The 16,071-nt window shown below is 41.4% G+C and overlaps 1 protein-coding gene across 1 annotated transcript in view; it reads left to right on the top strand.

Annotated features, from left to right (window-relative positions):
• CUX1 (cut like homeobox 1) overlaps positions 1-16,071 on the top strand; it is a 175,631-nt gene that overhangs the window by 65,456 nt on the left and 94,104 nt on the right. Inside the window, exons 5-8 of the mRNA XM_042879941.1 lie at positions 2,090-2,227; positions 5,541-5,664; positions 7,638-7,714; positions 8,500-8,566. Coding sequence (XP_042735875.1) covers positions 2,090-2,227; positions 5,541-5,664; positions 7,638-7,714; positions 8,500-8,566 — 406 coding nt within the window. The remainder of the gene's footprint in view (positions 1-2,089; positions 2,228-5,540; positions 5,665-7,637; positions 7,715-8,499; positions 8,567-16,071) is intronic.

A 16,071-nucleotide genomic window follows, 5' to 3' on the forward strand; every position in this document is an offset into this window, starting at 1 on the left:
TACTTCAGAAATCATGGCCTTTTAGATGTTTGGGTTTTTTTTTAATTAGAGCATGTTAAAGCTTGTCGTGAGAACTGAATTATTTCTATCTCTGGTCACAGTGTCTTGGTCATCTTATTGCCATGCAGTGATAAAAATTAGGGCTAAGAGGTGCTCATGCTGTGTCCTTCGCATTATTTAGTGGCTGCAGGCCATCAGTCCTTCAAATGGGCTCTGGTAAAGTTTGAAGTTTAATGCACAGAGACTGTTCTTACATTTTGTTTGTTCTGCCACTGTTTTGCTACTTGAACATTAACCTTTAATAGAGCTAAATTAAATATACATGTCCTGATGAATAATTATGAGATCGTGAGCATTTTCATTTTGTGCATAAAGCTGCTCAGGGACCTCAGATTTGACTAAAGGTTTGTCATTATTCCCTTCATAATGCCCATGTTATTTTGGTCTGATTTGAAAGTAAAAAAGCCACGTGCATTTGGAGCAAGATGCATCTGTGGTGTCTGGTCTTACAGTGGGGGTAAAATCGCACTCACAAGTTTGTGAAGTTCGCTCTCTTTCCTTGTAGCATTTTAGTGCTATTCTGTAGGAATTCATAAGCAGTGCTCAGATCCCTGCTGCCCGGGCCTGGCTCTGCAGCACGGTGCTGACAAGCATTTGGTCCCACAAAGGGTCGCAGACCTCCGTGGGAGAAGGGCATGTTGTGACAGCCTGCGCCTTGATGGGGCCGCGCAGCAGTGCTGTAGGGGCTGGAACTCGTGCTACTGCTGTGACTTCAACTTGGTGTGTAATTCCTTACCTGTTTCCCCCCCGTCTCTGTCGCAATAACATTTTAAGTTTGATTTATTATAAATATTTTAATGCAGATAATAATAACGAAAAGTATTTGGCCTAAAAAGCATAAATGAAAAAGCGATGTAGTCATAAACTATGTATGTACAGAGAACAGATGACAAGCAACCTAGATTTTGTATTATGAACGGGGTAATGCCATGAGCTGTTGAAGAACCGAAGTAACAAAATGCAGCAGACTGCTACTTACAGTGTCTCTGAGCTCAACATAACCCAGCACTATTCTTTTATAAACTATGAAACAATGCTGGCATATTGAAAAAACACACAGGCTCATGCTTAATGTGTTAACAGAGGTACAATAGACTTATTATGTGTTTCCAGAGACTGAGGGTGGTCTGAAAAATTAATGACTGTGGTGGTTGAAAATTAAGTGAACTCCCTAACATATACTGTTGTTGATCCGCTGAGTTTGGTGTTTAGCATTCCTCGACAGGAGACTAAATCTTTGCAGCCATTCCACAAGAGATGCTGGCGCCCATAAGAGAAATGTATTCAATAATCTTTTATAAGTCCGCTGGACTCCAGCGTTTTCCTATCCTGATGGGGAAGAAATCCCAGAATAAATGACCCGAGTACGTGTCAGGTGTGTCCTCGGGAAGGGAACCAGCATTGGAGAATTCATATTACAAGGACTTATAAAATAATTTCTAATGTTTATTCGATTAGAAGTGTAAGAAAAGTGGGGAATGCAGGTCACAAAATCCAAGATTTATGGTATTAAATTCACACCATTATTATTGATCTGTCGCTCCGAGAAAATACAGCTTACGTCTCTCTAATCAAATAACCTTTTAGTGCTCAGCTGTGCAGGAGGGCAGAATTTTCCTCAGAAATTCAGTCCTGCAAAAGTGAAGGTATTTAAGGGACACCAGCTGTCCGTGGATGGTATTGTCTGGCTTGCTTTTCTCCCTCCAACTTCTCATTTTGAACAGAAAAATACATAGCTTTAGGCTGTCACGTGCCGTTGCACTGTGCCTGTCTGCACCCAGGGCAGAGTGCCCTGTGGGTGAATGCCCCAGTGAGGAAGGCAGCCCCAGTCTAAAGGGTAGCCTAGATGAACTTAACTATCCATATTTTTTTTAATTATGTAGGATATGGAGTGAGGAGCATGCAGGAGAAGTAATTAAAACTTGTCACCGGCTATCGATAAAGGAAAAAGGCTGCTTGTACTCTGAGCTGCTGGAGTTGCAGCAGTGTTACTGTTACCTTATGTTTTACTTTACTGTTTCTTTTTCAGATCCAGTTCCAGCTTTGGATTTAGGACAGCAGCTTCAGCTGAAGGTTCAACGTATGCACGATATTGAAACAGAGAACCAGAAACTTAGGGAAACTCTAGAGGAATACAACAAAGAATTTGCCGAGGTGAAAAATCAGGGTAGGTTGCAAATGAATTTGTTTATCAGCTTTTAATGCATGCTAACATTTGAAGACTGAGGTTAAATTCAGTTTTATTTCTCACAGGCAGAGTTGACAGTAGCATTGAAACTCAGTAAAGAAAGTGTGGTATTGTATTGTTGCCACTTCTGCATTTGTGCGTTTGTGGCTTTGGGTTACACTCTGCATTTCGTGAAAAGTTTCTGTAGCACCGCATCAGAGAAGGAGGCTGTTACTGCATCGTAGCCTCCTGCAGCTCTGCTTGGAAGTGACTCCACCAGCTGAAGTTACATGTAGGCTGTGCTGCTGCTGACATCAAGCTGAATGGACGCGTGGGTGCACGTAGAACACATATCTTACACAGCCATGCACAAAGAAAAAACAACCAGTATTTCATATATAGGTACAGACTTGTACAAATGGAAATTTTACTCTGTTTTTCCTCATGTGAATCTGCGTTCTGCTGCTGGAGTACATTCAGCATGCATACTTTACGTTTAGTGTACAAACTGTGCAAAGAACAGTGTGGAACAATGTAAACAAGCTAATTATGTTTAATTAAGTTTTCATGAGACTGGAGTAGATGGACTACATGAAAATCTCAATTAGATTTATAGCATTTTGTCTTTAGGACTGTTCAAGTTTTCTTCTATCTCAGAAGAACATGTTTCCTGCACCAGGAAGCAAATTTTGCTTGGTTGTATGCCTGCTTCCCTGTACGTAGGGCTGGTCATTTTCATATTCAGTACTATGTTCTGGATCATAGATGAGGGTTTTTTCTACACATGTGGAGACACTGAAGCTTTCTTAGACTATGGAGCCATTGCACCCAAGTGGGTAACGCTTGAAAGCAACATTAGCAGCCAGGTTGGATTTATTGCATCTCATTTTCAGCAGAAGGAGCATCTATACACCTACATGATATTAACATGGAAGGGATGGCCTTTGGGAAGACAGGTCCCAGCCTGCAAAGATTCAGGCTGCACTACAGAAGGTGTTACGTGGGAGCCATAATGCTGCCCACTGGCAGTGTTGCAGTGGAAACGTACAATAACTGTAACTCACTGTGCAGTTTTCACGAGGCTGTGCTTCCCATACATGCAGGCACGACATGGGGGTTCATCCCAGAAGGTGGAAGAGATCTCAAAGTCCTTAGTTGTTTGCAGCAGCTGCGCACAGACTGGTCTTTTTGTTTCCCCTTGTGCGTGCTGACTTCCTTTCTGTGGTGCCACTGTGGTGTTTGCGCTGTGTTTGACGCCAGCGCAATAGTTTCACACTCTATTTCAAACAGGCATTAATAAGATATCCAGGGAAAAGCCTGTTGTTGGCTAAGGGTGCTTTGATCAGTTAATCTCTTTGTTTGGAGGGCTGTATACAAGCCGTACAATGCCTTTAAGAACTTCTTCCAAAACTGGTATAAATGGCAGTGGCTAACAAGCTTCAGCTGACCTGAACAGCAAAAGAGGCACTTAGTTTTTGGAGCAGTGCAGAGGATTAGTCTGTGCCTAGAGGTAAAAGCAGATTCTGTCACAAAAGTAATACTTTTTCCCATGTTTGTGCATTTTTGCATTAATTTTAGTATTCTATTTCCTTCTAAAATAAGGCATTCTGAATGGATAAGATGCAACTCTAATAATTTCCTTGAGATTATTGAAATGGAAGCTGCTTATCTGATTCTGTGCTTGTTCACATACCTGAATACTTTTGCAGGTTCAGATGTGAAAATACTTGCAGCAAAGAAACCTCCAGCACAAATAGTACATCCTTTGTATGTAGGAATGAGCATCCTTTTGCATGTGTGAAGGAGCACCCTTTGCTTATTCAGGAGAGCAGAATTCATGTTTCCCAGATCTCAGAAGCATTTCTCTTTGCTCGTTAACAAAAAAAAAAAAAACATCACGTCCCTTTCATGGCTTATTAATCAGTAATGAGACTCATCTGATTTTTGCACGGCAAGCACAATCCCACTCCTTCATTCAGAAGCAGTGGCTGTGCTGGCAGTCACTTCTCCACTCTCCCTCTGCTCTCGTGGTCTCTCTGGCCAGCTGCCTTCAGTGCAGCTCCCAGCCTGCAGACCTTATCGCCAGGTATCTGCTGTCTGCTGGGACACTTCCCCAGTCAAGTCTGAGAGTGCAGGCTTTTAAAGGATTATGCTTGATTTTGGTGGTGTTATTGAGATATTTTTTCCCAAGTACTTAGGCTTTACTTTTCATAGCAGAGTTACTCTTTCTCCCATATTTCTGCAGAACCAGAAATGTTTTATATCCAAAGGTGTTTCTCCCAAAGCATTGTTAATGGCAGCTGCTAATAAGCCATGCCTTTAACCTGCCACATCTGTCTGTGAGTACACTGAAGTGTATTGCTAGCTGCAAGACTTCTGGCACTCTGATGCTTTTTCCAAATTCCATTATTGTTACAAAGCATACTCTGGTGAATGTCCTGCTTTTCTTCTCATGGCCCCTATAAGGATTTGGTCCTTTCCTGTGGGTGGGATCAGAGGGCTTTCACATAGGAATGGATGAGGGCACGCATGACACTGTCCATCAGTGGCTCCATGGTGACTCTTCAGGTTTCTGCTTCATCTCTCATCCATCACTAGGCTCAGCAAATGCAAGGAAGCTCCTTCATCTGAGAGGAGGGTTTATTCAGATTTTCTGAAATACAGCAAATGCACTCAGAGCTGGAATAGTTGGTGCTCGTGCATGAAGCCCAGTGAGGATGACAAGGCAGTCTGAGTAACGGGAGTATGAAGGGCTCCAGAGTGTCTGTTGCATCTGATCTGTTGTTAGTACTGCAGTTAAATCTTTGTTTGTCATCAGCTGTGAAGCAGGACAGAGCTGTACCCAAGATATGTGTTCAATTAGTGTTAGATTGCATCTGTGCATGAACCATAGTAAAACTGCCTCTTTTTACATGAGCACATGAGGTAAATTAACTGTCCTATGTATAAATGCATACTTAAACCCACACTGGGACTTTATTAATCTGTACTCAGCAGCGAGCTAATTCAAGACTAGTCAATAAGGTGATATTATATTTTAGAATTGATTTTTTTTTTTTTTAAGTCATGTTAGAGAAACCTCCTCGCTGCTTTCCAGCAAACTGCATTGATCCTTCTCAACATAAACACTTAAAGTTCAATTTAACATTTAGGGAGTAAAAGGTCTCTGAAGGGACTCATATCCATTGATTTTGTGTCAGAGTTGAAGAGCTAAAGTTTAAAACACACTGAGCCTACAGGGTAAAGAAAGCCTTGTGTTGTGGAGCCACGTGGAGCCATGTAAACTCATTCTTTCCCTATTGTTTTTCTGTAGAGGTTACAATAAAAGCACTTAAGGAGAAAATCCGAGAATATGAACAGACCCTGAAGAACCAAGCTGAGAACATAGCTCTGGAAAAAGAACAAAAATTACAAAATGATTTCGCGGAGAAGGAGAGGTGAGTGTGCGTGTGTCCTCTGCAGGTGTTGTAGAAAAAGAGAGATGTGTTTTTCTGTTTGCTCCTCCCATCCAGGATCCTTTCTTTGGTGTGCTGAGACAGGTCGTTTATTGAGAGATTCTGGTGATTTATGTGTTTGACACAGAATCATTTGATACTCAACTTTGCACAGAAAAACAATTGTGGAAGTGTAGGAGTGAAACAGGGACAGATTGTTGCTTGGCAGTAGCGTTGTGTGGAGGGGTGTCATGTTCAGAAGAGTGCAAACCTGCTTTTATTCTTCACTGGCTGCGTTGTCCTTTGTGACACCAATCTTTCTCCATTAGCTTGCATGCAGTTCACTCTGCTGTGCCCACTTGCTGTGTCAGAATATCGTTGTGCTATCGGTACAGCCCTGAGCTATTTCAGATGGAGCACTGTGCCCAAGAGGGGTTCACTCCTGCTCATACGATCATGTCTAAGAAGGGGACTGTGTTCCTGAACTAGAACTACAAAACAGCTTGCACATTCTGGTGTTAAAATTAATGAGTATTTTAATTTTTACATTATTGTTGGTTTTTTTTAAATTTATTTTAAACATCTTGGATGCATTTCTGATCTTTTGCAAATAGTAAGAGTGTTTGAATCTTAGAGGTCAGTGGGCAGACAAATCTCTCTGGGTGAGACCAAGGGTTGTAAGGGAGTTCCTTCAAGCTGAGTTCCCTACCTTGAAGAGTTTATTTCTCCCATGGAACAATAACATTGAGGCTAACATGTTCAGCTTAGCATAGAAGCCCGTCAGTTTATGTTGAGCTTTGTAGTTGATACGTGGATTGCTTAAATTCAGAGCTGAATGGGAAGGATCTACCTATGAACGCAAGGCATTTTCTGGTCATCATTATCTGTGGTTACTCTCTGATAAGTAACATGTAAGCAATGTCTTCAGCAAGTACAATTCAGAAATGCATAAATATAAAACAAAATGAGAGAATTAGAATGCAAAAAAAAAAAAAAAAAAGAATGCATAGGGGAGATTCTGAGTTCTTCCTGTGTGTCATTGGGGTGAAGGGAGCTGTCGTGTGTTTCTCACTACAAATAGCTACCAGTCTGGTCAGTCGTGCTGGAGAATAAAGGTACGTATCCTAGAGAGTGCAAGTCAGATGCTGGTATTCTTATAAAGCATTTCACAATTCCAAAATCTGCAGAATATCTTAAAAGCAGTGTCACAAAAATAACGTCTTCTGGGAGATGCTGGACAGACTCTCTTCTGAAGATGAGTTTTACAACTCCTTTCATTTAGCCGTTAGCAAAGGCTGTAGTGGCTGTGTGGAAGGATGATGCTAATGTGTATTGCTGACACACACCAGAAAATATTGCCTGTGGCCATAAGAAATGTGAGCATATTAAAGGTCTGATTATGTTATGGAGAAAATATCAATGTGAAATTTGTTTTGAAATATGTGGAGTTTTTTTTGAAGTAGCTAAATAATATTACTGAAATTGGCAACTATTATAGCTGTGATGAAACAGCTGCCTCATCTATCCAGTATATCACTTATGGCAAGAAATTTCTTCATTATGACAGTAAAATGGAAATGTATCATTCTCCTTGTACTAACTTTGTACAACAGAGGGTGCTTGGTGACAATTTTCTTAATGTGTGTGACATTTCCAAAACAAATTATGCTCAAGAAAACCTTCCTCTGAAGTTGTCATTTATATAGCAGTCAACTCTTGTATAATGTTCACAGCTTATGTTATGAGGTGGCTACACTGCTAAAATTTTAATAAGTGGGACCGCAAAGTATGAACAGTATTGCAATGTGACATGATTTATGGGTCCCACTGAAGCACCTTGTAGTCTGTGTGGTGTTGTCAGTTGTCTGGTTACGGTGGAGACAGTTAATCACTTCATCTTCCAAATTTGCAAAATACAAGTAAGTTGTTTAACATGATTGCGTGCTCTGTTCTCACCTCTTCTTCTCCGTTTACAGAAAATTGCAGGAGACACAGATGTCGACAGCCTCGAAGCTGGAAGAAGCTGAACACAAAGTCCAAGCTTTGCAGACAGGTTTGGCATCGCTGTTCTGACCTATAGCAGTGCACAGGCTGGGGTGAGAGGACGGAGATCCTCCATCGAGTCGGGACTGTGTGTGAACCAGCAGAGCTCGAATGTGTTTTGTGAAACAGAGCTTCTTTGGGGCTCCACACCTTGAATGAGCACTTGAGTTGCAGCCAGTCTATTGATAAATAGAGTGGGCACGGCCAAGCACAAAGCTCGTACAGCTTTACAACATCACAGCAATGAAAACAGGCCATGGAACTTTTCATCCACGTTAATGTTTTGCTTTGGTTTCACACATTTCTGATCTTTGATAAGTATTTATAGTGGGCTGGTTCAATATGAGCCCAGTATCTCCTAGTGTGCCTTGCCTGTTCTGTGACATTTAATATTTCTGTCCATCTCTGCACTCTGACATATCCCAGGTCAGGATGCGTCTGTTTTTGTTCCCTTCAAGAACACAAGAAATTTTCTTGCCTGAATTATTGCAGTAAATATTTCAAATGAATAAGCAGTTTAGCTGGCTAAATAAGAAATGAGTAATGTTTAGCTTTGTTAAGCAGAATAGAAACTGGAAATTTTTATAATGTTGAAGTAATACCAGAAGAAAACGAAAAATGAGAAGATAAATTTCTGCTAAGTCGTAATGATTTGCCTAGGTGAGAAGATAGAGCAAAGGATTTTTCATCAGGAGATACAGAGCTTTATTTATGGCTCAATTAAAAGAATGGAGTAGTCTTCTTGCTTTTCGCTGTTGTTACAGCAGTGTAATGCTTCATGTTTTTGCCTTTTAGCCTTGGAAAAAACCAGAACAGAACTGTTTGATCTGAAAACAAAATACGATGAAGAAACTACTGCAAAGTAAGAATGCACTGCTTTCCTCCTATTTCTTCCTTCAGGGTATTGTTGCTTTTTTTATTTTGTATCTGCCTATTGGAAATGGACAAGATGGGAGAGGTTCAGGAGTCCACACTTTTTTGAAAGCACTGTCATAATTTGGTCTCCTGTAGAGAATTTATTAATTCTCATGTTTTTCTACCCAACAATACACTTTTCCTGGGCCACATGCTGCTGCATTCCTGATTTAATTCTCAGGTGCTGCATCTGCTATGCATCTTTTATTCCATGTCTCATATTTTATTTAGAAATTGGCCACTTTCAGGATTACAATATTTTCTGTGATTCTGCAGTCTTGCTGAGAAGAATGTGTTTACCACTGGATATCCACTGCACTGATAAGCACCTGATTCTTTCTGGTTGTGACACAACAGCCATCTTTCTCCCAAATCCACCCAAACTGTACGGAATGACATTTTTGGCCAATTGTTGCTTTTTTCAAGCAGAACACAGGTAGTCTCAAATATATATATATATATCTCCTTGTCTTTGTAATGGCTGCTGTACTCAATTATCCCTTGGTTTTATTAACATTCAGTTCCAAAAACAAAAGACAGAAAACAGATTTCTGCTGTTTTTCTCTTTTCACTCTTTTTATTTATGGATATGTTGTGATGAGAAGGAAATCTCATGAACAGCAGCAATCCCAGAATTCAGCCCAAACAGTGCTTCCTTCTTCTGGAATGAGATGGGAAAGCAAGGGGTGCCCTCTGTAAGCAAGGACATATCCTTTGCCGGCTGCATGTGTCACACCCAGGGCATCACTGCCGCCTGCTTTTCCAAGTAGGAGAGTGATGGGTGGTGAATAGACAGGAAAACCCTTCCTCCCAGCTGTGCCACCTGTTGTGGTACAGAAGAGAATGGAAGCAGAAGGCTGCTGGTTGTCTCCATGCTTTCGGGAGAGAGACTTCAGTGCAGGCGTGGTGGGAAGAGTGCCATGGCTTTGTTTTGGCTTATAAGGAAGTGGCTTTCTGGTGTGGCACATGGCAGAATCAGGTTTTTCGAGGCCACTTAAACTCACAAGAAGTTTTAATTTCTTAGTGTGTGGTTCTGTGAGCGCAGAGGATCCAGTTCCCCTCTGAAGAACATGGGGAGCTTGGAGCTTACAGAATTCTGTCCATAGCGGTTAGGAATCAGTGTCTGGGGTTGAAATACCTTTCACATCATTAACAGTAATCTTAGAAGTAAATTTTGGTTGTACCCTGTAACTCCAGTCCCCTTTGAGGTCTGCATAAGGTGATCAAATGTATTTTTTTCCCTCGTTGATTTCATCCTTCTTTAAGAGATGCATACTAATGATGTTTCTGATGGAGCCTTAAATTACTGCAAATTGCCTTTATTTCCCTTTCTGCTCATAACTGATGCTTGACAGCTCTGTTGCTGGGATTTTGCCTTGCAGTCATTGCTGCAGGAACAGGCATTAGGGCTCAGTGGTTGTAGGCTCTGAACCTTTCAACCCCTCACTCCTTTCAGTGTCCTTACTTGCAGTGTTTGCATTTTGGATTTCAATACTGTTTCCCTTAGTAGCATGATTTATATTACACTGTGCAAAAGATGTACTCTAAACAGATTGCTTGCACTTCTAATGTATTTCATTTTCTCAGGAAGATTCACACAGATGTTTTCTTAGGATCTTGAGTACAATTCTTACCTAACACACAGCGAATTACATCAAATTAGTAGGATCTGCAGTTGCAAGAAGCTTTATTGTGATCTGTATCAGAACAGTGATGAAGGCTGGGTCTGTAATGTAGATATCACAGAGCTGAATCCTGAAGCAGGCATTAGGCATGTACTTTATCTCCTAAACTAATACACTGTGAAAACAAACTTGTAGACTGTAATAACAGCAGAAATATTTTATCATTGTTTTGGATATTTATGGCAGAAATAGTGCTTGCATAATAGCAGTCATCCATGGTGTTTGTAGCCCAAATTCTGCAACATGGAAATCTAGAAAGCCATGAAAGGGGAACTGAATGTAGACAGTGAGATTGAGTCATCTATTTTAATTGTAAAAGCTGGGAGAAAAGTTGAAAAAACACCAATAAAAATGGTGAAAGACAGTTTGATTCTTCTCTGAAAAGAAACCCTCTTTTGATCTAAGTCTGAAAAGCTACTTGTATTGCCAATTTTAATTTTGTGTTTTAAAAACATGTGATTTTTATCTTAGGCCAGAATTGTTAGTTTTACAGACACTTATTTGATGCAGATGAATTGGAATGCCTTCAGGAAAAAAAAGATAATTGTCAATTTTTTGAAGCTAAAAGTACTTTGAAGATTGTCAGTTTTGGAGTAAATCTGTCTTTTAACTGTTTGTAACTGTGAAAAGCTTTCAAAAAAAAAGTCTTCAGTATCAGCATGAAGGAGTCTGGATTCTATCCTAGCGACTGGTGGTTGTGATCTTGAAGTTGGAAGTCACTGTGTCAGCTGGTTTGTTTATCTTCTGCTGGGGGTTTCAGAACGTCCCGGCTCACAGCGCTGTGTGCAGAGGGAGGTTTGGAGTAACTGAGCTCGGTGCTGGCAGGGCATCTTCAACCGAGGTTGGATTCTGGACTTCAAATCTTCAGTGAAATCAGCTCCTTCCGTTGGAATCCACAGAGCTCAGCCTTGCCTTTGGCAGAAGCCGGGCGCTGCGTTGCGCAGATAGCCCAGGGTGCTGAAGGTGTTAATGGCAGAAAGAAGTTCATTATGTGCAGTCATTGCAGTCTGTCAGCTGGAACATCAGTCGCTGAATTTGACAAGATGGCAGCAGAAAAGTTTTCCATGTGTAGGCTTGAAGTAAAATGTAATTAGCCTTTATGTGCAGAACAAGGATCCATTGATGAATACAGCTGGTCTTTGTTTTCTTCTGTCGTTGAGTGTGGGAGGTAAAAGTGTTCTTCTTCATGTTTATTAATACAAGATTCCTTAGACAAATGGCAAGCACAGTTTAATATTTGTTGGAACACAGAGGGGCTTGCCAAAACAGTTGTTGTGTAAGAGGATTTCAAGGTTTTCAGATTATAATCATCTCTGGGTTAAATAAATGAATGATTACTCTGCCTTTTTCAATTAAAGAGGCACATCCTCTCTCGAGGCCTGATGCTGATTTTGTTTGCTGTCCCACACATTTCTATCAGCAAACCTGGTTTTAACAAACGCTAATGAGTTTGATCTGGAGATTCTACCAGAGCTGGAACTGAAAAGCAAAGTCAGGCTCAAGTTTCAGGAAAATTAAGTAGTTCTTCTCCTAATACAACAGACGTGATTTTCTTTACCCTCCATAGAAAAAAATAAAGTTCTCGTGTGCATTGCCTTGGATTTCTGAGGACAAACTGTGCTCCCTGCTAACAAGCTCTTTCACTTCTGTTTCTCTGCAGAGTCCTAGCAAGTGTGTAGGTTCCAGCTGAGCTGCCGGTCCTCCGAGCTGGGATGGTCCAATTCCAGCTCTAAATGAATTCCAGAGCCACCTCTTTGTTCCTGCCCTTCCTCTCCCCAGTGTAAATGAATTCTAATTGGAAAAGGATCTTCAGTTGTAGCACATGCAGTAGGCTTGTTACATTACTGTTAACATGTGGGTTGAGGCTCCCTGCCTTTGATGAAAGAAAATATCAAATTTCACAGAAATGCTACATTTTCACCAGTAAACTTTAAATAGTCTTGTGAGGGTTTTAGGTACTGCACCCGATCGTGCAATAAAAAGCCTTAGGAAACAACACAGAGCAGAAAATGTTGAGGTTGAGGTTGTCGGTCGAGGCAGCTTTGCCACTGCTTTCATTCCTGTGTGATTTTCTGGGAGATTCCAACTTTCTGATCTTTTGAAAGTGGTGCACGCACAGAAAATGAAATGGAAAACATTGTCGTATTCACTAGAGGATTCATCCTAAAGTGATTACTTTTAATAACCTATAGAAAAACACGTTGTCTTCCAATATATGAAGCAGGAAACTGTTTTCCATTTATAGATTAGGCTGATTATTATTTTTTTGCAGTGTAGTAAAGGATGACACAGAGGGGCGTATTTGTGCAGCGTCATTAAGATTGAACGCTGGTGCAATATTGCAAATTGCCTGCACCACATAGAAGATCCAGCTGACTGGTTTTAATCCTGGACTACACTTTAATGAAAACGAAATCAGGAAATGACGAGGGTGCAGCTGATGAAAATGTGGTCTGTGAGCTGGCAGTCCCTGCTTTACAATCCGGGAGAGATGCTTGATGTTTTAAGGCCTGGCTCTGTGAACGTGGCTCACAACATTTCAGTGTTTGTATTTAATATTACTTTCCTTGTGGTGGTCACACACCTCATCCAGTGAGGTTGGGGCAGTAGGGTGGGATTTTATCTTACAGAGGCCATCTCTGCCCTAAAGAGCTAACATCACGACAGCCCCAAATGAGTTAATGAGACAAATGGGTGGAAGCTAAGGAGCAGGAGGACAAAGTAGCGCCTGTTTTCATCCATATAGCCTGCTTGAAAATAAATAAATCCTCGAGTAATCTGCACAAAGTCAGAGCTGGGTGACAGATGGGACTGCTGAGCAGGGAGGCAGGTGATGCTGCAACGCGGGCAGGAGGGCTGCAGCGAGGCAAAAGTCTCCTCCTGTTACCTGCATGTGAGTGCAGGGTGAATGAGTCACCAGTGCTGGGGACAGGAAGAGCAGTTTGGGGTGATGTTTCACTGCCAAAATGCAGTGACAGAAGGACACGGTTGTGTTTGGTGGCTGTTGGGGGTGAAGGGCACTCCTGCTCCATGTACAGCAGACCTGTTCTTTGGGCATAGAGTGAAGTTCTAAATAGGTGGCTTTGTGTGTGAGGGAGCGTTGGGTTGGGCTCTGAGACAGGAGCAGCAGTTTTAATCATGAGAATTGTTTCTGCCTAAAGTTACATGGCGGAATTAGAGTTCAAGTAGTCATGTGGAGTCTTCTGTTACATCGGGGCAAGTCTCAGTTAACTCTGACTGCAGGGGAGTAATTCCCAATATATCCTGAGAATTGAATCTGGCCTGTGAATTATTTACTTTAATTTTTTTAAACCTTTCTTGTTTAAGTACGAGATCGTACCCATATATCACGTTCCAAATGTTTGTAGTCTTCTATTTTGACGGTGCTCAGGGTCAAACTGAATAAAAAATAAAGTTGTGCTCCCTCCAGCATTACATAATTACCATGATAGATGTCCTCAAATGCTGCTTCCCCCATTGAGCGTGAAATACTGTAGTTAGGGTGGTTGTGTTGTACATGACATGAAATACCTTCTCTTTGCTGTGCCTTTAAGGTCTTAAAGTTTCCTATTTCCTGTTCTTTTGATGAGTCATTAACTTCTAATGCTCGTCTCTGGAATTATTGCTGTACTTAAAGTGATTTCCCTAAAAACAGGAGATGGAGAACTTCATAGACCATGTGTCTTACAGCCTTCTCTCTTTAAATTCTCTGTAGTCATATTGCTGTCAATGAAACCCAGGAGTAGTGATAGCGGGGAGATGAAAATACAAGGAAAACGTTAAAGAGAACTAATCTAAAAATAAAGGAAGAAAAATCAAACCTCTTGTATCCTACAGAAAGCTCTGTGTGCATTTTACAAGTTGAGATTTTTATTAAAGGTTTTAATTGTACCTTATGCACAATCACTATGCAGCGTTAACATGAAGTGCTTTAGTGAGAATACTTTTGAGATCTGCACAGTTTCACAGAATCATAGAATCACAGAATCACCAAGGCTGTTCCTTGGTGTAAAGCTCTGTGTGAAACAGGACTGGAAAGCTCTTCTGTAAACCAGGTTGGTTTTTTTTCTTCGTCAGTTTTTTTTAGAGGGGGGGGTTGATCAAATTTTGAGTTCAGCCTACAGTCAAACCATGAAATCTCAACACTGTGTGCTGTGAGGACTGAATTACAGCATTGCCATCAAACACTTGGAAACCGTTGTGAAAGGCTTGCTTTGAAACATTGCTGTTAGCCTCTACTTTTGGGTAGAGAGGCTGAGGCAAGAGGAACAAGCATGATGCTCAGAGCAAGTCTGCTCTTGGCTGGGATCAAGAAATACGCAGACATCAGGGGCATAAACCACAAGCTGGTAAAGAAGGATTTTCTTCTTGTTTTTAAGTTTGCGTTTTTGAGAACTCCATAGAAATGGAGCGTTTAGTTTGTAGGATTTAGTGCTGGAGCTGGACTGTGTTGTCTCTTGCTAGACTTGTAATTAGTTAATGTAACTTTCTGACAGCACAGAAGTGCCCTAGGTCCACACAAGGTTTTTATTTGTTTGTTTTTTAACCTCGAGTGAGACTGTTCAGTTCCCTTTTCTAGTGTAGCCTAAAAGCTGGTGTTATTTAACTGCCCAAAGGAGAAAAAAATAGCCTTGGGGTATTGCAGCATATTCTAGTCATCACCCAGTTCTGTTATCTATAACCTTGGGTTGACACAAGATCCTTAGCTGGAAGTCTTTAAGTAAATATGGAGTATTGCTGCAGAGGGTCTCACAGCACTGTGCTCGTGTGCTGGGTGCTCAGCTGTGTCCTGGGCCTGCAATCCAATGGGTAAGGTTGGAGCTTCCTCAGTTCTTGGGTCTCCATGAGGCAGGCAGTGTCAGCCTTGTCCTGTCTGTCCTCACTTGCCCTTGCTGGGGCCAAATCTCAGGATTTTGCGTTGTTCTGCTGAGCAGAAGAGACCCCGAGCATCTTTCTGCCAGCAGAACCTGCATTCCCTGCAAGCCTGACAGAAGCAGCAGTCTTGCTGAGCCAGGCAGTTACCACACAGGCCTTCCTCACTGCCATGGACTTCACCCTCTTCTCCCCGTGCTCAGTAGATGGATTCCAGCTGCATTTCCCACTCCCACGCAACAACAAAGCGGGTGAGAAAATGAGTCACGTAGTGTGTGTTGTGCTGCCTGTGGAATGGAAAAAGATGGAGAGGAAGCTTCGCAAGGGTCCAACCATCAAAACAGTGTCCTGGAAAACAGTCTCTTCTTTCTGCATTTGTGATCTTTCCCTTTGGAAAGCCGAGTGTGCCCTGGGAGCTGCTCATCTGCTCTCCTATGTCCTGCCTCGTTCCAAATGAGCAGTTTTCATGGCCCTTCTTTGTTTTCATTTTCTTTTTTTGTTTGAATTCCAAGAACAGGAACATGTTCATAGTTACTGTCAGCGACTGTGTCTGGCACAACCTTCATTAAAGTATCCATATGCTATTTCCTCATTAGACAGGTTTTTCAGCATCTCATTAAATGTGCACATAAATGTGCCTTATTGCTTCCCTACCTTAAAAAGTTACCGTCATACTACAGCTGTAAGCTGCCTTACTACACAAACAAGGGCACTACCTTATCCACAGTTGCTTTAAAAGTACATTTTCAAACGGTTTTCACCGTATTATCCACTGTTGATTTTGTTCAAAAAACGTTTAGATGTTGCACTAAGGAACGTGTTTTAGTGGGGAAACATTGGTGGTAGGTGAACGGTTGGACTGAGTGATCTTAGACAGCTTTTCCAACCTTTGTGA

The sequence above is a fragment of the Lagopus leucura genome, unplaced genomic scaffold (genome assembly GCF_019238085.1).
Source record: "Lagopus leucura isolate 7727_CA_CO unplaced genomic scaffold, USGS_WTPT01 Super-Scaffold_100024, whole genome shotgun sequence".
In the NCBI taxonomy this organism is placed as follows: Eukaryota; Metazoa; Chordata; class Aves; order Galliformes; family Phasianidae; genus Lagopus; species Lagopus leucura.